Below are 26,524 nucleotides of genomic sequence, written 5' to 3'. Positions count from 1 at the left end.
GGTGGAGTGTGCGGAGGAGGGGGGTGACGTGAGAGAACTTGGGAAGGTTGAACACCAGACGGGCTGCGGCATTCTGGATGAGTTGTAGGGGTTTAATGGCACAGGCAGGGATCCCAGCCAACAGCGAGTTGCAGTAATCCAGACGGGAGATGACAAGTGCCTGGATTAGGACCTGTGCCGCTTCCTGTGTAAGGCAGGGTCGTACTCTCCGAAAGTTGTAGAGCATCAACCTACAGGATCGGGTCACCGCCTTGATGTTAGCAGAGAACGACAGGGTGTTGTCCAGGGTCACGCCAAGGCTCTTCGCACTCTGGAAGGAGGACACAACGGAGTTGTCAACCGTGATGGCGAGATCATGGAACGGGCAGTCCTTCCCCGGGAGGAAGAGCAGCTCCGTCTTGCCAAGATTCAGCTTGAGGTGGTGATCCGTCATCCATACTGATATGTCTGCCAGACATGCAGAGATGTGATTCGCCACCTGGTTATCAGAAGGGGGAAAGGAGAAGATTAGTTGTGTGTCGTCTGCGTAGCAATGATAGGAGAGGCCATGTGAGGATATGACAGAGCCAAGTGACTTGGTGTATAGCGAGAATAGGAGAGGGCCTAGAACTGAGCCCTGGGGGACACCAGTGGTGAGAGCACGTGGTGCGGAGACAGCTTCTCGCCACGCCACTTGGTAGGAGTGACCGGTCAGGTAGGACGCAATCCAAGAGTGAGCCGCGCCGGAGATGCCCAGCTCGGAGAGGGTGGAGAGGAGGATCTGATGGTTCACAGTATCAAAGGCAGCAGACAGGTCTACAAGGACAAGAGCAGAGGAGAGAGAGTTAGCTTTAGCAGTGCGGAGAGCCTCCGTGACACAGAGAAGAGCAGTCTCAGTTGAATGACCAGTCTTGAAACCTGACTGGTTTGGATCAAGAAGGTCATTCTGAGAGAGATAGCAAGAGAGTTGGCTAAAGACGGCAGTTTTGGAGAGAAAAGAAAGAAGGGATACTGGTCTGTAGTTGTTGACATCAGAGGGATCGAGTGTTGGTTTTTTGAGAAGGGGTGCAACTCTCGCTCTCTTGAAGACGGAAGGGACATAGCCAGCAGTCAAGGATGAGTTGATCAGCGAGGTGAGGTAAGGGAGAAGGTCACCGGAGATGGTCTGGAGAAGAGAGGAGGGGATAGGGTCAAGCGGCCGGCCGTCACAAGTCGCAAGATTTTATCTGCAGAGAGGGGAGAAAGAAGTCAAAGCATAGGGTAGGGCAGTGTGAGCAGGACCAACAGTGTCATTTCACTTAACAAACGAGGATCGGATGTCGTCAACCTTCTTTTCAAAACGGTTGACGAACTCATCCACAGAGAGGGAGGAGGGGGGGGAGGGGGAGGAATCACAGAATACAGAGTTTATTCCTTTGTTGACACACAAATGCGCTCCAATAGCGATCAACGAAACAGGCACAGGGCAAACTAACATCCCTGGCAAATACACTGTAACGGAATCCAATAATACATAGGCACAGGGAAATCTACCCTGGCAACACAATGTTATGAGTAGCTCCACCGAGCTACACTACTCTCACAATTAACAATCCCCCACAAGGACAAAGGGGTAGAGGGAACACTTATACACTGACTAATTAGGGGATAGGAACCAGGTGTGTGTGATTGACAAGACAAGACAATTGTGATGATGATTGGGGCAGCCGTGGTTAGTAAGCCGGTGACGACGAACGCCGAAGCCTGCCCGAACAAGGAGGAGAGGCAGCATCGGCCGAAGTCGTGACAATGACATTCACTTTCTATGATCTCTCTCCCTCTCTGCTCTGATAAACTGAGTTTAAATGTATTTGGCCAAGGTGTATGTAAACTTCCGACTTCAAATGTAACTAGAATGAGATTCACTTTCTATGATCTCTCTCCCTCTCTGCTCTGATAGACAGGAGCCTGAACTCTCATCTCTCAAGCGTTGCACTTCATCATTTATTTAGACTCTATGCTGTAGGCCACCAAAATACTTAATCAACTTCCAAATATTGTTTTACAAAAGAGAGAGAGAGATAGGCTTTTGGCACGAGTGCATCGGCCATCACCAGTGAGGGAGCTGTGCATCATTGGGTGAGTCAGTGAAACTGGAAAGCATTTTTAGGACTATAACTTCCTCCTCATATTGTAGCCTATAATATGTGTCTCCACACACCTAGGCCTCGGCTATTGATGGATTCAAGACAAGGTCGTTTTTATTGATCTGTGATTCTCAGGTTGTCAGTGTAGCCTGCCATTTCCATCATTTGTGTGGTATTAACAAATACTCTACCAAAGTCTCGTCATGTAAAATGACATAGAATTGCATGTAATGCGTTTATAGGTTTCCCGAGTGGCACAGTGGTCTAAGGCACCGCATCGCAGTGCTAGCTGTGCCACTAGAGATCCTGGTTCGAATCCAGGCTCTGTCGTAGGCGGCCGCGACCGGGAGACCCATGGGGCGGCGCGCAATTGGCCCAGTGTTGTCCAGAGTAGGGGAGGGAATGGCCGGCAGGGATGTAGCTCAGTTGGTAGAGCATGGCGTTTGCAACGCCAGGGTTGTGGGTTCGATTCCCACGGGCGGCCAGTATGAAAAATAAACAATACTGTATGCACTCACTTACTGTAAGTCGCTCTGGGTAAGAGCGTCTGCTAAATGACTAAAATGTAAAATAAAAGGCCAACATTTTCTCGGCCATTATGCTACTAAAAATGTCCCCAATGTGTACAACTTCTGTAAGTGCCTCTACTCTACTGCTCTATGCCACTACGCAAATGTGATGATATGAATGCAATGCTTTATTATAAAGGATATATATATTTTTATGCATTCTAGTACCTCAGATCCCCCAGGTCACCACCCTCTCATGCTCATTGTTTGTAAAATAAGGTGCAGGACGGCAGATTAATTCCCTTCAGTGATATTACTTGCTGACACGTTTTGGAGAAAGCTTCTTCGTCAAAGCACTATTGTAAACAGGGTTAGAATGTTACAAATACACATTGACATTGAAAGGGAAGCATGATTATAGATTCATATTTTAAATCCTCAGAATTCATACAGTATAGAACACCATATAGAAGTCATAGACATATCATAACATACAGTATAGAACACCATCTAGAAGACATATACATATCATTACATACAGTATAGAACACCATATAGAAGACATAGACATATCATTACATACAGTATAGAACACCATATAGAAGACATAGACATATCATTACATACAGTATAGAACACCATATAGAAGACATAGACATATCATTACATACAGTATAGAACACCATATAGAAGACATAGACATATTATTACATACAGTATAGAACACCATCTAGAAGACATAGACGTATCATTACATACAGCATAGAACACCATCTAGAAGACATAGACATATCATTACATACAGTATAGAACACCATCTAGAAGACATAGACATATCATTACATACAGTATAGAACACCATATAGAAGACATATACATATCATTACATACAGTATAGAACACCATATAGAAGACATAGACATATCATTACATACAGTATAGAACACCATCTAGAAGACATAGACATATCATTACATACAGTATAGAACACCATCTAGAAGACAGCCATATCATTACATACAGTATAGAACACCATCTAGAAGACATAGACATATCATTACATACAGTATAGAACACCATATAGAATACATAGACATATCATTACATACAGTATATCATAGATGACATGTATAAATCCTTACTTTATATTTCCTGTAACACTTTACATTACAGTAGCCTTATTACTGGTTATGGTTACTGCTGCTAGTACAGTGTAAGAATGAGGCATCACAGTACTTTTACACCACTGTACTAACAGGAATAATTACACACCAATAAACACACTGTAATGTAAAGTGTTACATCACTTTCAATGATCAGTCAATACATACAGTATTCATTTCAGCTACAGTACATTGTATCCATTTCAAGTCCCCCCTCCCCCATTGTAGCTAATTATCTATAACACATTGTACAGTTTTACAACCACGTCTGAGATATTATGGACGCTTATAGTTAGTGTCATAGCACATACGTTTAAGGCATTACAAAATTCATAAAAGCATTATACGTGTGTACTTCATAGAAACTGTTACCCTTTATATATTCTAACCACTCTATTTAATTTATTCCATATTAAGGGCCCTAACCTAGGAACACAAATCTTTGTCTCTATTAACATTGTGCACAGTTCTCTCTCTCACTCTCGCAATTCAATTAAATTTAAGGGCTTTATTGGCATGGGAAACATATGTTAACATTGCCAAAGCAAGTGAAGTAGATAGTAAACAAAAGTTAAATAAACAATAAATAATAACAGTAAACATTACACTCAGAAGTTCCAAAAGAATAAAGACATTTCAAATGTCATATTATGTAAATATGCAGTGTTGTAACAATGTGCAAATAGTTAAAGTACAAATCGGAAAATAAATCAACATAAATATGGGTTGTATTTACAAAGGTGTTTGTTCTTCACTGGTTGCCCTTTTCTTGTGGCAACAGGTCACCAATCTTCCTGCTGTGATGGCACGCTGTGTTTTTTCACCCAGTAGATAAGAGAGTTTATCAAAATTGGGTTTGTTTTCAAATTCTTTGTGAATCTCTGTAATCTGAGGGACATATGTGTCCCTAATATGGTCATACATTCGGCAGGAGGTTAGGAAGTGCAGCTCAGTTTCCACCTCTCTCTCTCTCTCTCTCTCTCTCTCTCTCTCTCTCTCTCTCTCTCTCTCTCTCTCTCTCTCTCTCTCTCTCTCTCTCTCTCCCTCTAACCCCACCCCTCTGGCAGAACCAGGAAGTCCCTCCCCCTCCCACAAACTCTCTTCTGAGGAAGCGACTGATCTGAGTCTCTGTGTCGTCTGTCTGTGTGAGAGTGAACAACCGTCCAAATGGCTCAGCAGGGAGTTCTGCTGGACCAGGACCAGTTCTGTTGTTCTGTCTGTCTGGATCTACTGAAGGAGCCGGTGGTTATTCCCTGTGGACACACTTACTGTAGGAGCTGTATTGAGGGCTGCTGGGATCAGGATGTTCTGAAAGGGGTCTATAGCTGTCCTCAGTGCAGACAGACCTTCACTCCAAGGCCTACTCTGAGGAAAAATAACATGTTGGCTGAGGTGGTAGAGAAACTGAAGAAGACAGGACTCCAGGCTGCTCCCCCTCCTGCTCTGTGCTATGGTGGACCTGGAGATGTGGCGTGTGATGTCTGCACTGGGACCAGAAAGCAGAAAGCCCTCATGTCCTGTCTGGCATGTCTGGCCTCTTACTGTGAGACTCACCTCCAACCTCACTATGAATCTCCTGCTTTCAAGAAGCACAAGCTGGTCAAAGCCACCGCACAACTACAGGAGAAGATCTGCTCTCATCATGACAAACTACTGGAGGTTTACTGTCGTACCGATCAGCAGTGTATCTGTCTGCTGTGTACAATGGATGAACATAAAGGCCATGATACAGTGTCAGCTGCAGCAGAGAGGACTGAGAAACAGGTAAGATCAGAACAACTTGTTGGTGACTGTCTGATAAACAAAGACTTAAAGATACAGTAGGAACTAAGGCTGTTTGAATATGAGATCATTCAAATGAAATCGATCCAAGGCAGAACAAATATGAACACAAACCTTGAGTATATAGAGATGTTAACCCAGATTCACCAAATGTATCACCATTTTCTAAAGTCAAACACCATTATCATTCGTTATCAAATACCATTGTAATTTGTTGTCAAACATCATTATCATTCTTTATCAAACACCATTATCATTCGTTATCAAACACCCAATCAGCTCCCCTGTTTTGTGCACTGTTAAAACTATAATCTTTCACATAACAACTTAATAATATAATTTCACACAGACAGTTCCTCAACATATTAATCCCTATCTTCTATGGGCCCTATGTCCCATTACTATACTATTGATCTACTGGACAAATAAAGCTTGATAGCTCATTGAAGAGTGATTCTCCACAGAGGCAGCTGGGGATGAGTCAGCAGAAGGTCCAGCAGAGATTCCAGGAGAGAGAGAATGAGCTGAAGGAGCTCCAACAGGCTGTGGAGTCTCTCAAGGTGAGTATTGTTGACCAGAGGAGACACACCATTTCACTTCTCTCCTCCAGTCAGAGAGAGAGAGGGGGGGGGGGGAGGGGCCCCTATCCAATCCCACTGACCCCACTGTTGGGAACAGGCTGTCTGGACCCCTTTCAGAGAATAGACTGCTTAATGTCACCGACGGGATATGAACCCGGGTCGACTGAGGGAGAAACCAACATCTTGACCGTAACACCAAGAAGACATTCCCTATTGGGCTGAGGGCCGACACTGATTTTGAAGTCGCAGGCGGGGCTACCTCATCACATGATCATGAGCAACCATGACCGACTCATGTCCCCTATATATTAACATGGAGCTCTCTCTTTCTCTCTCTCAATTAAATTTGAAGGGCTTTATTGGCATGGGAAACATATGTTTACATTGCCAAAGCAAGTGAAATAGATAATAAACAAAAATGAAATAAATATTCACAAATTAACAGTAAACATTACACTCACAAAAGTTTCAAAGGAATAGAGACATTTCAAATGTTATAATTCAAGTGCAAACAGAGTGAGCCATGCGCCAGACAGAGTTCTGGAGGTGAAATGGAAATGAATGAGGGAAAGTTAAGTGAGGTAGAAGGTGTGGTGAAGAGCTCAGAACCAGAGCCTGGCATCAATGGACATGATAAAGAAGAATCTGGTCCAGTAGGAGTGACATTTTTGGATTAAGTGGATCCTTGCCTTTTGGCAGATTCATTTGTGTTTTCAGGGTGGGTGGGAAAGGAGTTGGGCGCAGTTGAATCAGTGATGGTAACCTGTAGTGGACTTGTGATATTTGTTTGTGTTTCTTCTGACCAGAGGGAGTGGGCGCTCCGTGTCACGCAACTTCGGTCAAGATCTGTTTCTTGCTTTGTTCTTAGGAACAGGACACCATTGAAAGGAGTGATTTCTGGGGTAGCGTTAAGAGTGGAGGTGGAGCAATTGAAGTTGAAGATTCCTGGTGTTTGTGATGCCCGTCGTTTGGTGGGACGCAGACCCGGTGGTGAGCGTGGTGAAACAGAGGAGTCACTGTCAGTCCTTTTGAGTTTTGAGTCTTTACCCGACAATGTCATGTTAGGATATATCAGTTATCCTGACAGAGCTTTTGTGCCGAATCCACTGCGCTATTTCAGGTGCAACGTTTGTCATGTTGCAGCAGTTTGTAGGAGGGAGATTCCAAGATGTGGGAAGTGTGCAGGAGGGCATGGGATAGAGGATTGTGTAGTTTCGGTGGATAAAGTTGTGTGTTTCAACTGTAGGGGTTCCCATGTTGCTGGGGATTGGAAATGTCTGGTGCGAGAGAGGCAGGTTGAGGTGGCTAGAGTCAGGATGGGTCAAGGGTGAGGGATCCTGAGAGGATCCCTGTGAGTGGTAGATCTGTGCCAGCACAGAGGGATAGGCCAACTAGTGATATATGCTTCAGTAAAGTTAGCTTCTTAGCGTTCATAGCAATGGTTATCAACTGTACAGCAGAAATGGAAAGTAAATCACATAAAATAAATATTGTGGTGGCAGCTGCAGAGAAGTATTTGGGCATACTGTTAGAAATTGCGTAATTCAAATCTGGTATTGGAATAAGAGAAAACATAATCAAGATATATTCAATCCAAGCTAAATTTATTATATGCAAAATGTATGTATGATAAGTATGAAGGTTCGTATACGGGCTCACTGAAATACCACGCAGGGCAGACAGAGAACTAAACCATTGTTTACAGGTTCTTTCTCAAATACTCTGACAGAGAGTTCCCACCTCTTCTGTTGGCCAATCAGAGTAAAGGACTTTGTGTGATTTAGACTTTACTCAGCCAATCCGTTGGCGCACGGGTTAGTCCCAACTCCTTGGCACTCCACCCCTTGGCGCTCCACCGTTCCCAGGCATAAGTTGCTATCATAATAACCTGTAGAGTCAGCACCCAAAAGACACCCTTCCAATCTGTACTCTATGTACCTACGTTCAAGGACGGTTTCACAGACAACAAAGAGAGAGTGTTCGTATCTGTAAGAAATACAAGTCTTATTTGTCCTACCCCCTAACGTTCCTTACATGAATCACAGCCTGTTATGTGAAACAATTTATATCAGTATAGTACAAACCTATGCTTATCATTAATGCATTCCTTCTAAGTTATTCATCACATACAGATCCAATTATGAGAAAAATAGAACCCAACAATACAATATTTGACTTCAGAACAGTTCCAGGGTGTGTTGAGTGGTGGTGTCCAGTCCTCCCAGGCCGATGGCATGGTGCAGGAGCAGATAGGGTCAAAGTAGTGGAATGGGGTAGTGGGCTTTTAATGAGTGTAGGGATTTTTAGTTGGATTTTTATTATTATAATTTCCCCTTTTCCCATTTTGAATCACAAAGTATAATTTATTGATGTTATGGTCCAGTTGGGGGCGGTCATTCAACATATTGGATGCCAACCGCCGTTAAACTCCAAAGAGGAAGATGTTCTTCGATATTCCAGTGTTGCCAACTTAGCGACTTTGTCTCTATATTTAGCGAGTTTTCAGACCCCTCTGACGTGAAAGCACGTATCGTTCTTACTCTTCTCAACGAGCAGCGGGTGCTGCCGTGGGCCCCACCCCCGTCCCAAAGCACTCACAGGCGGCCCAGTCCTCTCGCAGCAGTCCCTCCCAGCTGCAGTCAGAGCAGGAGATGTTCACCCCTCCGCGTCCAGACTGCAAATGAATGGCTTACATTCAGGGCGGGATGTAAATGTAGTTTTTTACTCACTTTTTGTCTCTCCCACGACGTTATTCCTCTCTCCTACAGCGTCCATCACAATTACATGCACATGGCCAATTATGCAAATTAGGTGAAGACGTCATTTAGCGACTTCTAGCGACTTTTAGGACAGCCAATAGCTACTTTCCTTACTGAGGAGTTGGTAACACTGATTATGGCTCTGTACAGTGTTGTAACGATGTCTCTCTCTCGCGGGAGTTGGTTGTGTGAGGAGGGCTACTATAATTTTTCTTTACTTTTGGTTCTTGTGTATTTTATGAATTTCTTTACCCATGGTGGAGGGTTTTTTATTGGTTTTGTTAGAAATTGCGTAATTCAAATCTGGTATTGGAATAAGAGAAAACATAATCAAGAGATATTCAATCCAAGCTAAATTTATTATATGCAAAATGTATGTATGATAAGTATGATGGTTCGTATAAGGGCTCACTGAAATACCACGCAGGGCAGACAGAGAACTTATCCATTGTTACAGGCTGTTCTTTAAATACCCTGACAGTTTTAGATCCCGCCCTCTGCTGGGCCTATCAGGGTAGAGACTGAGCATGGTTTAGACTTGCCCAACCTATCGCTGGCGCTCAGGCTGGTCCCAGACCCTTGGCGCTCCACTGTTGCACACTGTTGCCAGGCATCAGTAGTTATCATCACAACCTGTAGAGTCAGCACCCATAGACACCTTTCCACTGTACTCTATGTACCTACGTTCAAGGACGGTTCACAGATCACAAAGAGGCAGTGTAGTCTAGTATTTTGAGACACAAGTTCTTATCTCCCCCTACTCCCTAAAACAGCTCCTCACATTAATCACAGCTTGTTAGGTGAAACAATTTATATCAGTACAGTACAAACCCTTCATGCTTAATCATCAATGCATTCCTTCCAAGGTAGTCATCACATCCAGCTATGAGAAAACAAATCCCCACAGTTTCCACTGTTTATCGTTTAGAGTTGAGGGGGAGTAGGGGTAGTTTGTTAGCGCGGCGTGATGGCCTCAACCGAGTGGAGAAGAAACGCTGTCGCTTCGGGTGCGTTCTGGAGAAAGGTGTGGAGGAAGTTTTGCTCATGGTTGGCGAACAGGTGGGAGCGGAAGATCTCCACTCTGCATCCAGAATGAACAAGGCAGTGGTTGTGTTAATGAAAAAGGTGAGTCTTGTTGCCCAGCTAGTTGCGAGGGGTGTGTTGGTGCAATGTTTTGTTTCTAAATAACGCAGACAACAGCTAAATGTACACTTCAAGGTTAAGTAGGGTCTTAGCTTGACCTGGCAGCCCTGGTAGGCAGGGTTTGCTAGCACAGATAGATTGTGGTGTTTTGAGTGTGGTGACTTAATATTAGTGCTAGTGCAGACAGTATGGTGACTTAATATTAGTGCTAGTGCAGACAGTATGGGGACTTAATATTAGTGCTAGTGCAGACAGTATGGTGACTTAATATTAGTGCTAGTGCAGACAGTATGGTGACTTAATATTAGTGCTAGTGCAGACAGTATGGGGACTTAATATTAGTGCTAGTGCAGACAGTATGGGGACTTAATATTAGTGCTAGTGCAGACAGTATGGGGACTTAATATTAGTGCTAGTGCAGACAGTATGGGGACTTAATATTAGTGCTAGTGCAGACAGTATGGGGACTTAATATTAGTGCTAGTGCAGACAGTATGGGGACTTAATATTAGTGCTAGTGCAGACAGTATGGGGACTTAATATTAGTGCTAGTGCAGACAGTATGGTGACCTAATATTAGTGCTAGTGACAGTAGTGGTGCGTGGGTAAAGTCACTAGGGAACCCAAGCCAGAAAAATAAACCATATTACAACATACTCTATGTGTTGTTTGCTCTATAACTTGTTAGTTTATATGTTTTATGGAAAAAGGGTTGGAAATTGGTGTCTCCATAATGACAACCTAAATAGCCAAACATTACCTACAACTGGTAAATAGTTGTCACAGCGTGTGTGTCTCCCTCATGTGACTCAGCCAATAACTATAGTGCTCTCTCAACACACACACACACACACACACACACACACACACACACACACACACACACACACACACACACACACACACACACACACACACACACACACACACACACACACACACACACACACACACACACACACACACACACCCCTTCGGCCCTCCCCACCACTCACTCAGCATCAGCCTGGCTCACTGCCTGACAGTCATCAGCAGGTCACAGTGAAATATATATATATAATTTAAAGAGAAATACCATTGGCGGCCACGGTGCAGCTTACAAATAGTCCAGCAACCCACGCCCAGTACATTTTAACCTGCGACATCGTTTTCAAAGTAGCCCTCTTTGGCTAAAAAAATGCCAACATGGCAAAACTGCTTGTGACTGTGATATATAGGCTAAATAAATTCAACCACACCTTTGTTTCATCACAAAACTGGAGAGCAACCAACCTTTATGCGGTGAAGCAAACAAAGCATATTGCATATAACAAACAGTTACATGACCTACAGCATGGTCAAGAAAGTTCATGTTTCGGACTACTAAACAACTATAGATTTAGAACCATGGAGAGTTATTGCAAGTAGCAAAGAAAACAGTAGCTGCCTCCACTATTTCAGCCTCATTTCAACTTCAACATTTCAACATCATCAAATCACCTATGCGTAGTCTTAATACAGTGACAACTAAAACATACCAAAAACAATTTAGTTCAATCAACGTAAGCTAAATATGATGTGGTTGGCTGTTATGATGAGTTTCTAGGGTATCAAGTAATTCATGATGCAAGAAGATATTTAACACTTAGATGGAGAGTTAATACAAATATTTAATAGAATCGGTACAGGGTTCATCTAACAAAAGGCGCGTGCTTCTCGTCTTCCCATTCGAACTACTAGACAAAGAAAATATCTCTCTTCTTATAGTCCCTGTTACATATTGCTTCCACAACATCTGTTAACCCTCACTGGGCACTCCCTTCTTTGATGTTATTACCTTGTACCCCAAGTCAGTATATCATGTCCATCAATCATTCTAAGATAAACCTCAGTAAGCTCCCTCAACATAATGGAATCCTTGGTATTCAGACACTGTGGCACCAAGTCACTTATCTACTAAATCTAACCTTGTTCCTACGATACTGTGAAATTACATCATAACAATCCTTCTTTTTTTCTTTCTTTGTGGTAAGTAACATTACTCAGATATAACATTACTTAACCCCAACAATTCATATATAACTTAATATAAAATAAAATGTTCTCCAATCATTAGTATATATATGATTAGAGTCTAAACTATGCTAGATAACTGAGAATTCATCCCCCATCTACTTTCTATACCTGAATCCAACCAGATTCTCAATATATTTAATCAACAAAACTCTCAGTCACTTAGCTCATTCACTATCAAACCTCTCAAACCTGCTATGTAGTCAGTCTGAGTAAAAGATAGATACATGATGAACTATTATATATTCATGCTAAAAAATCTATGTAGTCAAAACCTTACTGATATATAAGGAAAAAATCTCACGTAGACCATCCCTATTTCTTAAATGACAACCTTGTATACATCATTTTCAAATATACCCATCCTCTTACACCTGCTACCAAGAAAAACATACATAGAAATACATTCTTACCATCATGACATCATCCACACAAATACAATGATACATGACACTCTCTAAATTACATGGATATTATAATATATTCAGATGAATATATCTAAATAAAAATAACGTCAATCTTCTTCATCCATGTTCATTCAGAGGAACACCAAGCTTTTCTCTGGTCACTTGGGGCGCTAACTGATCGACTGAGATAGTCTTGTTTCCACATCTTCAATCCTGTAAACATTAAATTCCACGTTATACATTCCCCATTCCTCAATCAACATTATCAATGGACTCTACACTGGAATAAGATGATATTGATAAGATATATAATATTTCCCATAGCTTTAGTTAAATTCCCAAGACCTTCCTAATCCTGATGGTAAGTATATACAACATGCATCTCCCATATAATCGCATACATTCCCCCTTTATCTACTGTAATAGCATCCAATGCTATGCGATTATCAATTGAATAGTCTAATAAGTGACATTTCAGACCCCATTGCTTGAAAATCCAAGACTGTTAACAGCTACAATATTCAACTCTGTTCAACCCTGACTGTGTTCCCCTAATATGCCTGAGGAGAGATACACAGGATACCACTCTGTTTTCAGTCCCTGTTAAATCAGTACACCCTTGGACTAGTTAGGATTGAGGAATTCAACCAAAATCAGATCATATGAAAATAGCACAAACATTCCTATGTCTCAAATACCAAAACCCCATGATAGGAACCAATTAAGTTCTTGCCTAGCAACATAGATATGTACCACTCTAAACATCCATATCAATACCACCCAATACTTCAAATATATATAGTGACTAATATGTTAATACAGTAACTTAATTATCAACATATTCATGATTTCAGTCACAATCCTCACATTAACTCACAGTGAGGGAAAAAAGTATTTGATCCCCTGCTGATTTTGTACGTTTGCCCACTGACAAAGACATGATCAGTCTATAATTTTAATTGTAGGTTTATTTGAACAGTGAGAGACAGAATAACAACAAAAAAATCCAGAAAAATGCATGTCAAAAATGTTATAAATTGATTGATTTGCATTTTAATGAGGGAAATAAGTATTTGACCCCTCTGCAAAACATGACTTAGTACTTGGTCGCAAAACCCTTGTTGGCAATCATAGAGGTCAGACGTTTCTTGTAGTTGGCCACCAGGTTTTCACACATCTCAGGAGGGATTTTGTTCCACTCCTCTTTGCAGATCTTCTCCAAGTCATTAAGGTTTCGAGGCTGACGTTTGGCAACTCGAACCTTCAGCTCCCTCCACAGATTTTCTATGGGATTAAGGTCTGGAGACTTGCTAGGCCACTCCAGGGCCTTAATGTTCTTCTTCTTGAGCCACTCCTTTGTTGCCTTGGCTGTGTGTTTTGGGTCATTGTCATGCTGGAATACCCATCCACGACCCATTTTCAATGCCCTGGCTGAGGGAAGGAGGTTCTCACCCAAGATTTGACGGTACATGGCCCCGTCCATCGTCCCTTTGATGCGGTGAAGTTGTCCTGTCCCCTTAGCAGAAAAACACCCCCAAAGCTTAATGTTTCCACCTTCATGTTTGACGGTGGGGATGGTGTTCTTGAGGTCATAGGCAGCATTCCTCCTCCTCCAAACACGGCGAGTTGAGTTGATGCCAAAGAGCTCAATTTTGGGCTCATCTGACCACAACACTTTCACCCAGTTCTCCTCTGAATCATTCAGATGTTCATTGGCAAACTTCAGATGGCCCTGTATATGTGCTTTCTTGAGCAGGGGGACTTTACAGGCGCTGCAGGATTTCAGTCCTTCACGGCGTACTGTGTTACCAATTGTTTTCTTGGTGACTATGGTCCCAGCTGCTTTGAGATCATTGACAAGATCCTCCCGTGTAGTTCTGGGCTGTAGTTCACCGTTCTCATGATCATTGCAACTCCACAAGGTGAGATCTTGCATGGAGCCCCAGGCCGAGGGAGATCGACAGTTCTTTTGTGTTTCTTCCATTTGCGAATAATCTCACCAACTGTTGTCACCTTCTCACCAAGCTGCTTGGCGATGGTCTTGTAGCCCATTCCAGCCTTGTGTAGGTCTACAATCTTGTCCCTGACATCCTTGGAGAGCTCTTTGGTCTTGGCCATGGTGGAGAGTTTGGAATCTGATTGATTGATTGCTTCTGTGGACAGGTGTCTTTTTACAGGTAACAAGATGAGATTAGGAGCACTCCCTTTAAGAGTGTACTCCTAATCTCAGCTTGTTACCTGTATAAAAGACACCTGGAAGCCATAAATCTTTCTGATTGAGAGGGGGTCAAATACTTATTTCCCTCATTAAAATGCAAATAAATTTATAACATTTTTTACATGCGTTTTTCTGGATTTTTTTGTTGCTATTCTGTCTCTCACTGTTCAAATAAATCTACCATTAAAATTATAGACTGATAATTTCTTTGTCAGTGGGCAAACATACAAAATCAGCAGGGGATCAAATACTTTTTTCCCTCACTGTATATGTTTCAAACAGTATGATTCAACAATGTCTACTCAAAATAAATCATATAAGTGTATCGTAAGACATTACCATAACGTATCGCTGTTTTAATCTAATACCTATATAAGACAGTTATCTCAATTGGACAAGCAATATCCTTCATGCTGAAAATATTTATACTAATATATACTAATGATTTACTTAAATCACTCAGTCATCTTATAAATTATAACCAAAACCACATTACTTAATTTAACCAAATTTAGAATGACAATTCTTAGTGATTCACATTGGTCCTATCACTAAAAAATAAAAACCCTAAACTTTTAGCACCCATTACAACTGTCAGACTGTACACGTAAATTAACATACAGTACAAATATCCATAATTCTATTATGACCTTCCTAATCCTGAGAATAAGTACAGATCATTATCTCAATGCATTCTTAGTATGTATTATCAACACAGCTAAGCAACCCCTTTTTTCTCCGGCACTTAAATCTTCTGCCGTCTCTTCATTATGTTCTTCAGACAGCTTCATAGTTCAAAATGAATTGCCCATGACAATGGCCCAACTTCAATGTCTCATCCGAGTCACCACCATCCCTACAACCTCATTGTGTCTTGTCCATTTGCCAACCATTATGCCAACAACATTAGAAATGTTGTATTTGAACATATCTTCCTCCATTCTCACTCAATGGTAGACTCCTGTCCCACTCCCTCGATATAAAAACATGAGCAAATCTGTCGATAGCTTCACTTGGCTGTTGTAGACCGGTTGCATGTAGAAGTGGTACTAAACAGGAACGTCTTCAACGCCTCTGATATTCATCTTCAGCCGGTTCAGAGGTTGTGTTTTTTTAAGGTTCACACCATTCTAGGCCAAATTATCCCTGCTATGCATCAAGACACTATCTGTATTTACCTCAATAGAAGACAGAACATAACAGTTTAATTGAGTTCATTCCTAATCCATATAAGCATTGACTATATTACAAATTATTATGTTTTACCAATTATTCTTAATACCAATTTCTAATATACTCCCCAATTTCTGTTAGGTGAACCCTCCAAATACAGAGAAGTGAATGGTGTGACAGTCAGGTGATTCTTTAAATTCTGGTAGATCTTGAAGTTCTTGGAGGTCTGCAGGTCTGTCCCTCCACTGAGGGAATCAGCCAGAACACGTAGCTCATCAGTAGCATTCCTCTTGACATCATCTCCCATCACCTGATCCTTGTCAGCTCCAGCATCCTCAGCTCCCTTATCTCTAGGTCGTTGGGTTCCTCCTAGTAGTCTGTTACAGTGGTTTACATGATACCAGGTCGATCTCCCCTCTATCCATACCTCCGTTGGTGTAGACTGGGTGACGATGTATGGTCCTTTTAGCTCTGACCCTTCTTCCTTCACTAGGGTCTAGGATCATGCAGAGTCCTTCTCCATTGATCAACATCGCTCTGTGGAGTGGGTCCTTCTTGCAGCATTCAAATAGGGAAGTTGACAGTCCCAGCTGCAAAAACACACAGACACAGACACAAAAGAAAACAATGCTCCGCAGTGGCGGTGCCATCTTCCTCCTCTGGGTTTGAACACTCCTACAGTGGGACACATAGATGCAGGTATCTCTCTCTGCTACTTTCCCTTCCATCGAGGTAGCCAGCAACACCTAGTACTGACCTCCCCACCTAGATTCTGTCCAGCTCTTACTTCTGTAATCCTCTACTAGCACAAATCCTCCAGGGTGCAGAAAATGCCCAGATTATCCTGTTAGGTTGGGCAGAATTGCCTTCACCCATGGGAAGAAAGTCTTCAGAACATTGTTAGGTTAGGTGAGACACAGTATGCTACTTTACCCTGTCTTCTTATCAGTCAGGAGAAGCCTTGAGATCAGGAAGTGCACATTATTGCAGCCTGTTGCAGTCCACTAGTGTAATAGAAAGGCCTCCTCTACATCCTGCCTTATACCTCCATTACATTTTCACCTAAAACATTTAATCTAACCCATAACACATTAATTACTACTGCTCATACTCCTAATAAAGAATTTGCATATTTACCAAAAAGCCTCATGCGAGCAGTACTTCCCCCCCTTTGGACACATGACTCACTTCGTGATTTATGCGTTCAAAAACAAAACAACAACATTGTTTGTTAAACCAAAATAATAAATGACAACATTGATAATACCTTCACTTACTTGTATCCCATAAGGTAATTCAAGAATAGCAAAATTGACTAGCGACAGGTATCCCTCATTCAGGGATAGCGCTCTCTCTCTGTCCTTGTCATGGTCCGAATCATATTTGTATATATATAGGACTATTGCCAAATTATAAACTTCTTCATAATTTTCATTTTTATAAATGACCCTCAACTCGGTATAATAAATTACCTTAAACTCCTCATCCCATGCCTCTAGGCTTTCCAGTGTGGGTGATCAATTCACACTAGAAAGTCAGGACAGAGTTATGAGGTCATTCAAACCCTTCAAAGAAGTGTTTAGTTCTATAGTACAAGCTAATCATTAACAACAGTCAAAACATTTCATAAATGTTATGTATCCCAAGTGTACAGTAAGTTCTTCTTAAAAGAAATCACGTGTTTACCCAAAACTTACTCATAAAAGAAAGAGATTTCATAAAGCTCCATGTGTGTGCTCCTTTAAGACTTATTACCTTTGACCTGTTAAAACCCCCTAAAATCTAAATAACAACCCTATATAACCATTGTAATAGGTGGGTTGTGTGTGGTTATTTGAAAAACCCAATTGGAAAACAACAAACAAAAATAGCCAGGCCTTATTTAATTTGGTAGCTCCCTTTTACGGCCTAAGTATAAAACTGCAGAATTTTACTAACCGCTCTCCCCAGCCCACAGACTTGGGAAACATTCCAATGAGAGATAAGGAAATCCCCTTTCTCCTGGAAGAGAAAGTATATATTTAGTTAACATTCAGTTATAATCAGCAATCCAAAAATAGTAATTACACACAAAACATGATGCATATATACACCGTTCTACCTCACATCAATAATCGTTTGTTTTAATCTAATCCCTCATAACTACTCCAGACGACGATTACATAAAATCTCTCAAAAGATAAAAACCAATCAAGTTTCTCTGAGTTTACAATGAGTATTTGTAATTGATTACCCTTCAGACTTCATCCTCTGTAATTATCACAATGATTATTCAACCCTAAATCGGATTCATTTTATCCCATATCAAATTATCCTAGTATCGTTACTTGATCATTAACATAGGAAATATCTGTTTCCCCTTATATTGTTCCTGTCACCCCTCTAAATGACATATTTCATTCATTTGCCAATATAATCAATTACTCTGCGTAAGTAAGCCGTGATATTTTATCCCAGGCATCTATTAAGAAAGTTGTTTGAAACGTTGTTTCCTACTATTCCCTCAACATATACTGTAGGGGCCTTACATCAATCCTGGAAGAAAAAAAACTCCCACTCAAGACACATCAGATAATACCACGTTACATTAAGTTCACTACACCTTCTAATATAAACCTATAACCCCTTTCCGGTATTGTAATCTTCGCAACCTGTTGCATTGATGTATTAAAATATAAACCTATTGTTTAATAAATACAGAACCTACAAAGAGTTGGTGCTGCCCTACCATCTTAATAGTCAAAACTACCTGCCATCCACTGTTCAACGTAACAGAAACAGATGATCATTTTATAATTAATTAACTGTCTGCATAAATCACTAGTGTTTAAACAAACTATAGAATTTAATAATAATAATACAAAATTGTCAAAGAACGTTTTATATTCAACAATCTAGACATGTGCTCCTCATTACCCTCTGCGTCCTTTACATCCTGATATAGCCCAACTAGCACGACTCTCTTTCACCCGTTTATTAAATCATGGCATTAGTAAATTATATCCACAAACCACTACTACCTAATAACATATTTTCATTGACCTTACCAGAAAGAATTATTTTAATACCAGTCTATTCAAACAATCCAATTCAACATTTCTCATCTCCCAAATAACCTACTTCCCTACTTCAAACAATCCAATTAAACATTTCTCATCTCCTAATTAACCTACTTATCCTTCTAACACAGAAAACCCTCAACAATATCTATTATTCTCTGTCGCTGACTTTCCATCTAATGGTACTTTAGCGTATGACAAATTATTTTTAAGTTATAGTCAGTGATGCAACTTTAATTACTACGTTATCCTATGCCGCCATGTGTTGGTAAGACAATCCCTTTCCTATAATGTTATCAATTCACCCAGTGATCTAGGTCAATAGCATCAATGTAACAGTTTTGCTTTCGTCCCTACCTGGGCTTGAACCAGGGACCCTCTGCACACATTGACAACAGTTGCCCTTGAAGCACCATTACCCGTCGCTCCACAAAATCCACAAACCTTGCAGAGCAAGTTAAACAACTACTTCCAGGTCACAAAGCAAGTTACGTCACCAATCGAAACGCTACTAGTTCACACCACTAAGTAGCTAGCCCTTCCACACCGGTAACATTCACCCCCTTTTGACTTCCTCCTTATTCACAGCAATCAGTGATCCTTATACACCAAACGTAACCCGTAATGACACTTACAGCTCTCTCACGTTTCAGCGAGCCCCAGTGGCTAACACCCGCAGACAAAAACATGGAAACTCTTCCATTCTTACTAGTAGACCAAATAAAACCCATTCTCAAACAGCGTTATGCATTTACCTCTATCGTAGGGTTTAAAAACTAACTTAACAACATTAACAATCAATTGCTGTAGTAGCTTCATGTTTGGTTCAGTTTATCTGTTACAATATTGGGTCAGTAATATTTCTGTAGTGACCTCAACCAAAAGTTGCTATATTCCTCAGTCAATGTTATCTTTCATACTCTGCTTCCTTCCAACACTGCTTCATTATCCCTGGTGTTTGTTTAATATTCCTTATATTCTCTGAGTTCCCTTGCTTCACTTCCCATTAAGATAAGACACTCGCTTCTCTGTGCGTCGTCACTATACCCTTGTTTTCTCTTGTTATCAACTAAGATCATAGCCACAGCTCTTATGAAACCACCAATCCGCCATTATTAGAATACAGCAGATCTAGGTAACTGTCCTTTCTAAGTAGGCTACAAGTAACAAACCAAACACTTGCTGTAGTTGAGAAGCATATATTGAATTTACATCCATAGTATCAATATCCAATTTATGGATTGACATTACGCCACCATTCTCAATCGTTTAATCTAGCAAACCCGTAGGCAACGCAAAAAAAAAGATTACTACGTAATCGTCTCGCTATTCCTGTTAAATAAGTGAGTCTTTCCATTTGAACCAAGCACGCTACAAACCTTCCATTCTACATCACCAAACCGAATACTTTGTAGTATCTGTCTAAGCAACACATACCAACAGTTGAATTACACTCAGAAACCCCGATTTTACTCTATGCAATTGAAATGAAACATAAATCCCACAAAATAGCACAATTACACTGGTTTATCATCTTACCCTCTGATACAAAATGAAGTTCCTTCACTCCACCACCTTAGCTCCGCAATGATAATTAGTTTAATGGAAACCCTAAATTGGCTTTGTACTACATTATAAGTTATGTCTATAAATTCCACTCCTTATGGGCAGTTTATTCCTTAAACCTTATCTCTATCACATGATCTAACAATGGTAGAAACTTAGAAAACCCGTATTCATTATTTCCCACCCATGACGTACGTCTACGTTTGGGTGAGCAAGTGATTTTCTCACTTCTCTAGTAATCGATTACAAACATAAACTTCATCCTATTTCCACATCGTCACAAACTCCATATAGAACATTAGAATCTTCTAGGTACTCACATCAAAGAATACTTTCATGTTTTCAACGATTCCCAATCCACACAAATCAACCTCTTCAACCATACTCCCAGCGGAACCAAAAAACGGACTTTAGTTTTCCGGACACTGCCCCACCTGTCATGGAATCCATCCAGAAAATACAGACTTTTCCACTACTCTCTAAAACAGCATCACGCTCTCCATACCACTCCTTGATATTCTATGACCTAATTCTGTTATATATCGAAACTTCTTATGCAAACTTATATCAAATTATCATATCCATTTCTATAACTTATTATGCACCCTTCAGATTAAAAGTACTTTCTGCTCTTTGTTCATATGATAGCCCATGTTGTCCCATTCAATTACTTAACTTCGTTAGCTGACTTTTTCTCCTAATGAATTATATTTCCAGGTCATCGTGCGCTCATTAAATCGCATGCTTTATACGCCTCTTTCATATAATCTTAATCCCATTTCGTGTTGCTTACGATGATATTGTCAATGATATATTTTCGCGCTATCTGTAACTTATCCCTTTAAAGAAAAAACGTACTCATTATCTGTCCATGCTGATAAATCACTACGATATGGTCCCACATAGAAAAATCCTAATTTACTTAACATCCATTTGCACAGTCTGATTTACATTACTTTTACAAGAGACTTGTTCTAAATGCGGATTTGCCTGTAATCATTTAATCAGTTCCTGTCTCTCTCTTCGAGGTAAATGAAGCTCTGATCTACCCTAAATGGTGACAGTTTTTTTTTTAGATACCAGTCTACTAAGCTGGCCATTCATTACTTCAATGAGTTAATGCAATATTATTAATCAAATACTTGAATCAAATCCCCAACTTGATCTTTATAAAAATTCAGTTTGCCACTTTTGTCATTGGTGCTATTTATACATTCGTTACAGCTCAGCTTTACCACAGATAAGCAGAATTTGACATAATCAAAAAAATTAAAGTCTGCTTACCTGTTAGTTCGGCTGTAAACTGCATCCTGTGCGTTCAGACACCAATCTGTTATGATGAGTTTCTCGGGTATCAGGTAATTCATGATGCGAGAAGATATTTAACACTTAGATGGAGAGTTAATACAAATATTTAATAGATTCGGTACAGGGTTCATCTAACAAAAGGTGCGTGCTTCTCCTCTTCCCATTCGAACTACTAGACAAAGAAAATATCTCTCTTCTTATAGTCCCGGTTACATATTGCTTCCACAACATCTGTTAACCCTCACTGGGCACAACCTTCTTTGATGTTATTACCTTGTACCCCAAGTCAGTATATCATGTCCATCAATCATTCTAAGATAAACCTCAGTAAGCTCCCTCGACATAATGGAATCCTTGGTATTCAGATTGTGCGGCACCCAGAATCACTTATCTACTAAATCTAACCTTGTTCCCACTACACTATGAAATGACATCATAACACTGGCCATGGTTCTGATTTGTATTTGTGTGTGTTCATAGTGGCGCACAACTCTAAGTTCCTGATGGAGACTAAAGGGGAAAAGTAAGGTTCTGCCGGAGTCTTATTTTATTGATCCTGGAAGGTTTGTAAGGTCAGTACAACACGTGATGAAGAATGAGGGGTTTAGTGTCCTCTCACCCAGGAAGTGGTATAGGCTGAGAAAATGGGTCATGGGTTCTTAAGGGCATGTCTTCAGAATCTGCTTAAATTGATGTTTTTTCTGGCACTTTATGGGCTTCTCTACTGGTTTCTGATTGTGGTGTATTCCCTCCCACCTCTGTACTGTACCGTACGGACGTGGGCTGGAGGGGACCAGCATGTGCTCTGTTGAGGATGGCTGACGCTTTGGGGCTGGATCAGCAGCTCTTCATCATGCAGCAGGAGAGACTCAATACAGCAGCGGTCTCTGATTTCTATGCTGCAGCTGCTGAGGCCCACACGAGAGCGGGGTGTGGTGCCTGGGCCATGGGTATGGGAGGAGCCCATCTTCCACAACCCACTGATCCCTTTGAGGTCCACTCATTCAGCCACCCTGCAGGGACCTTAATTGGCAGCAGGCATCAAGAGACTAGCAGACCTGCCACTGCCGGGTGGTGGGTGGTGGAAATCCCCCAAGAGCTGGCACAGCAGGCGGGACTAACGTCTCTTAGGCTGCTGGAAAGAGTCATGTGGAGGTCCAGGAGGCTCTGCTTGACCCAGTGAGGAGGGGGCTGGAGCAGCCTGAGGAGGGGCCACCACCGTTTCCACCACTGCAAGTGGCAGCAGAGACTGGGGACTGGCAGGAGAGTCCGGAGGACTTACTGACATTTAACACTCTGAGCCTGGGGGAGTTTGAGGAGGTGGGGGGTAAGGTGCTGTACACCCTCAGTGTCAATGTTAGACACATCAGGAGCTTTTTTATTTATTTTATTTTTTACCTTTATTTAACCAGGTAAGCCAGTTGAGAACAAGTTCTCATTTACAACTGCGACCTGGCCAAGATAAAGCAAAGCAGTGCGATTAAAAACAACAACAACACAAAGTTACATATGGGATAAACAAAACGTACAGTCAATAACACAATAAAAAATCTATATACAGTGTGTGCAAATGTAGTAAGTTATGGAGGTAAGGCAATAAATAGGCCATAGTGCAAAATAATTACAATTTATTATTAACACAGGAGTGATAGATGTGCAGAAGATGATGTGCAAATAGAGATACTGGGGTGCAAAAACACCAATAGCTGGTTGGCTCGGGTTGACCTGGGAGTGATGTAGATTTTTTTGTCGACTATGAGATAAAACTGAGTTAATCATGAACATATGGTTAGAATTCTCTGTTGCTAGGCAATAACTCAATTGGGTCATTTTACTGTGTTTGTGTGAAGTGGGAATCTGACCTAGGGTCAAATTGCTCGCTCTTAGTTCAATCCATGGCTGTCCTATCTTATCAGAGACTGAAACCAGACTGTGGCCTTTTGTCTCTCTCCTCAAACAAAGTGGAAAGAGCGGAGCCAGGGTTGAAACAGAGTTTAGGCTGAACCTTTGTCTCTCCTTGGCTATCTTCTTGATTGATTACAGCATGATGGGGTGGGGGTTGTGTCTGTTTGAAAGATTAAGTATGGACCTGTCATGTCCAACAATCAGTCTTCAGGTCAATCCAGGGAGAGCCGGGGTTGAAATAAATGTAAACTGAACATGAGTGTTTTTGCATGATAAGGGCGTGATTGATTGTAATAATATTGTTTCTAAACTGAAGGACAGTTGAATTTAGCCGCCATTATAGACAAAGGAAGTGGGCGGAGCGATAGAGAGCGGGAAACGGAAGAGGGAGTGATTTTAAGCTAGGATGTGTGTGAATGGGGGCAGAAAGGGAGAGGGTAGACTACTCTGCAGACCAGTCCAGCTTTGTTGAATTGTAAATAAAGTCAAAATCTTGATTCTACAAAAACTCTGGAAGAACTTTGATTTTTAATATAGTATAGTGTCCGTTTTCTGCAATGACAGACTGTTCTTCTTTTTTTTTCTGTGTTGCCAGGGTAATGCCATTACTGTTCACGCCTTAGGGTTGAGTTTGAGTTGTACAAAATAATCAACAGTGTGGAGATGTTTCAGGAGGTATGGGGGCTCAGGGGGGCTGTCTGGTGTTGGGTACTGTATATTGTGATTGTGTGGAGGTTGTGGTGGCACGTAATGGGTTTTTAGGAGGGGGGGATGTTAGTGTAATGAGGATTGCTCATTAATGTAAGACATGTCAGTCTCACACTCTCTCTCTCTCTCTCTCTCAACAGTGCTCTGCACAGGCAGCAGTGGAGGACAGTGATCAAATCTTTACTGAGCTGATCCGCTCCATTGAGAGAAGGCGCTCTGAGGTGAAGGAGCTGATCAGAGCCCAAGAGAAGGCTCAAGTGAGTCAAGCTGAAGGACTCCTGGAGCAACTGGAGCAGGAGATAGCTGAGCTGAGGAAGAGAAGCACTGAGCTGGAGCAGCTCTCACACACAGAGGAACACATCCATTTCCTCCAGGTAACTAAACTGTCTTCTTACATGTGATATGAAATTAAAACTCTCAATCCTTTGGTTCTGTAACTCTCTCTCTCTCTCTCTCTCTCTCTCTCTCTTTCTCTCTCTCTCTCTCTCTCTCTCTCTCTCTCTCTCTCTCTCTCTCTCTCTCTCTCTCTCTCTCTCTCTCTCTCTCTCTCTCTCTCTCTCTCTCTCTCTCTCTCTCTCTCTCTCTCTCTCTCTCTCTCTCTCTCTCTCTCTCTCTCTCTCTCTCTCTCTCTCTCTCTCTCTCTCTCTCTCTCTCTCTCTCTCTCTCTCTCTATCTCTCTCTCTCTCTCTCTCTCTCTCTCTCTCCAGAGTTATCAGTCTCTCTCCAGTATCAGTGTATCTTCAGACTTACCCAGCATCGTTGTTCGTCCTCTTCAGTACTTTGGAGATGTCAGTAAGACTGTGTCTGAACTGAGAGATAAACTAGAAGACGTCCTTAAAGGAGAATGGACCAAGATCTCCACTACAGGTGTGTTGAAAATAATAAGAACATCAACTTTAGACCATTGAAAGTTCCCTACTAGTCATATACATGTGGAATCATGGCATGATGATAACATTCCCTCTCTCTGTGAATGTGTTTGTGTGTCTGTAGTGAATATAGTGGATGTTGTACTGCCTCCAGAGCCCAAGACCAGAGAACAGTTCTTACAATGTGAGTCTCTTTATTCTGAAGTAACTAAGTCTCTTTTTACTGGCACTCCTAACAATCCCTCTAGAAATATATAGCAATAGTAGATCTAATCAAAGACTGGGTATCTATCTGACTCCTCATATTTTTGTGATTTGATATCTGCTGTGCTCTAATCAAAGACAGGGTAGATACAGTATCTGACTTAACTTATTGTTCTAACTCCCCTCATTGGTCTCTGCTCTGCTCTTCTCCCAGATTCCTGTCAGCTCACACTGGACCCAAACACAGCACATACACACCTCTCTCTGTCTAAAGGGAACAGAAAGGTGACCTATAAAGGCCAAGTCCAACCATATCCTGATCATCCAGACAGATTCACCAACCGGTGGCAGGTTCTGTGTAAAGAGGGTCTGTCTGGATGCTGTTACTGGGAGGTGGAGTGGAGTGGTAATGCTGTTACAGCAGTGTCATATAAAGACATCAGCAGAACAAAGACAGATGGTGGATTTGGAGACAATGACAAGTCCTGGAGTTTACAGTGTTGTAGTGATGGTTATTGGTTCAGACGCAATAATGTTTTGACTAAAGTATCAGGCCCTCAGTCCTCCAGAGTAGGAGTGTACCTGGATCACAAGGCAGGTACTTTGTCCTTCTACAGTGTCTCTGACACAATGACCCTCCTCCACAGAGTCCATACCACATTCACTCAGCCCCTCTATCCTGGGTTTTATCTCTCTGGTACTGCTGAGCTGGTTAAACTGTAGTAGGGTCCCATAGATACTAGTCATGCTGGTGTAGTCTATAGCTGAGCTGGTTAAACTGTAGTAGGGTCCACATAGATACTAGTCATGCTGGTGTAGTCTATAGCTGAGCTGGTTAAACTGTAGTAGGGTCCACATAGATACTAGTCATGCTGGTGTAGTCTATAGCTGAGCTGGTTAAACTGTAGTAGGGTCCACATAGATACTAGTCATGCTGGCGGTGATGGTCCACAAATGTGATGATTCATTCTGCTCTGTTTTATGTACAATTATTTGACTGATTTGATCTTCAG

At 41.5% G+C, this 26,524-nt stretch overlaps 1 protein-coding gene and 1 pseudogene across 2 annotated transcripts in view; one reads left to right on the top strand and one right to left on the bottom strand.

Annotated features, from left to right (window-relative positions):
* LOC311148739 (solute carrier family 15 member 5-like) overlaps positions 1-26,524 on the bottom strand; it is a 90,976-nt pseudogene that overhangs the window by 34,343 nt on the left and 30,109 nt on the right. The window lies entirely within an intron of this gene.
* LOC311149229 (tripartite motif-containing protein 16-like) lies at positions 4,926-26,445 on the top strand. Its single transcript, XM_084186314.1, has 6 exons — positions 4,926-5,541; positions 6,024-6,119; positions 24,579-24,812; positions 25,146-25,305; positions 25,432-25,491; positions 25,726-26,445. Exons 1-6 carry the CDS (start codon positions 4,945-4,947, stop codon positions 26,232-26,234), a joined length of 1,656 nt encoding a protein of 551 aa, XP_084042440.1. The 5' UTR covers positions 4,926-4,944; the 3' UTR covers positions 26,235-26,445.

Source organism: Coregonus lavaretus, assembly GCF_964263955.1.
Source record: "Coregonus lavaretus genome assembly, chromosome: 21".
Taxonomy (NCBI): domain Eukaryota; kingdom Metazoa; phylum Chordata; class Actinopteri; order Salmoniformes; family Salmonidae; genus Coregonus; species Coregonus lavaretus.
The sequence above is the reverse complement of the archived record's forward strand: the minus strand, read 5'-3'. Positions and strand labels throughout refer to the sequence as shown.

Bases quoted from the DNA above. Each gene is read 5' to 3' on its own strand.
- LOC311149229 (XM_084186314.1), top strand. From the start codon at position 4,945: ATGGCTCAGCAGGGAGTTCTGCTGGACCAGGACCAGTTCTGTTGTTCT. The intron at 24,813-25,145 runs GTAACTAAACTG...CTCTCTCTCCAG, and splicing joins AACACATCCATTTCCTCCAG to AGTTATCAGTCTCTCTCCAG. The intron at 25,492-25,725 runs GTGAGTCTCTTT...CTCTTCTCCCAG, and splicing joins CAGAGAACAGTTCTTACAAT to ATTCCTGTCAGCTCACACTG.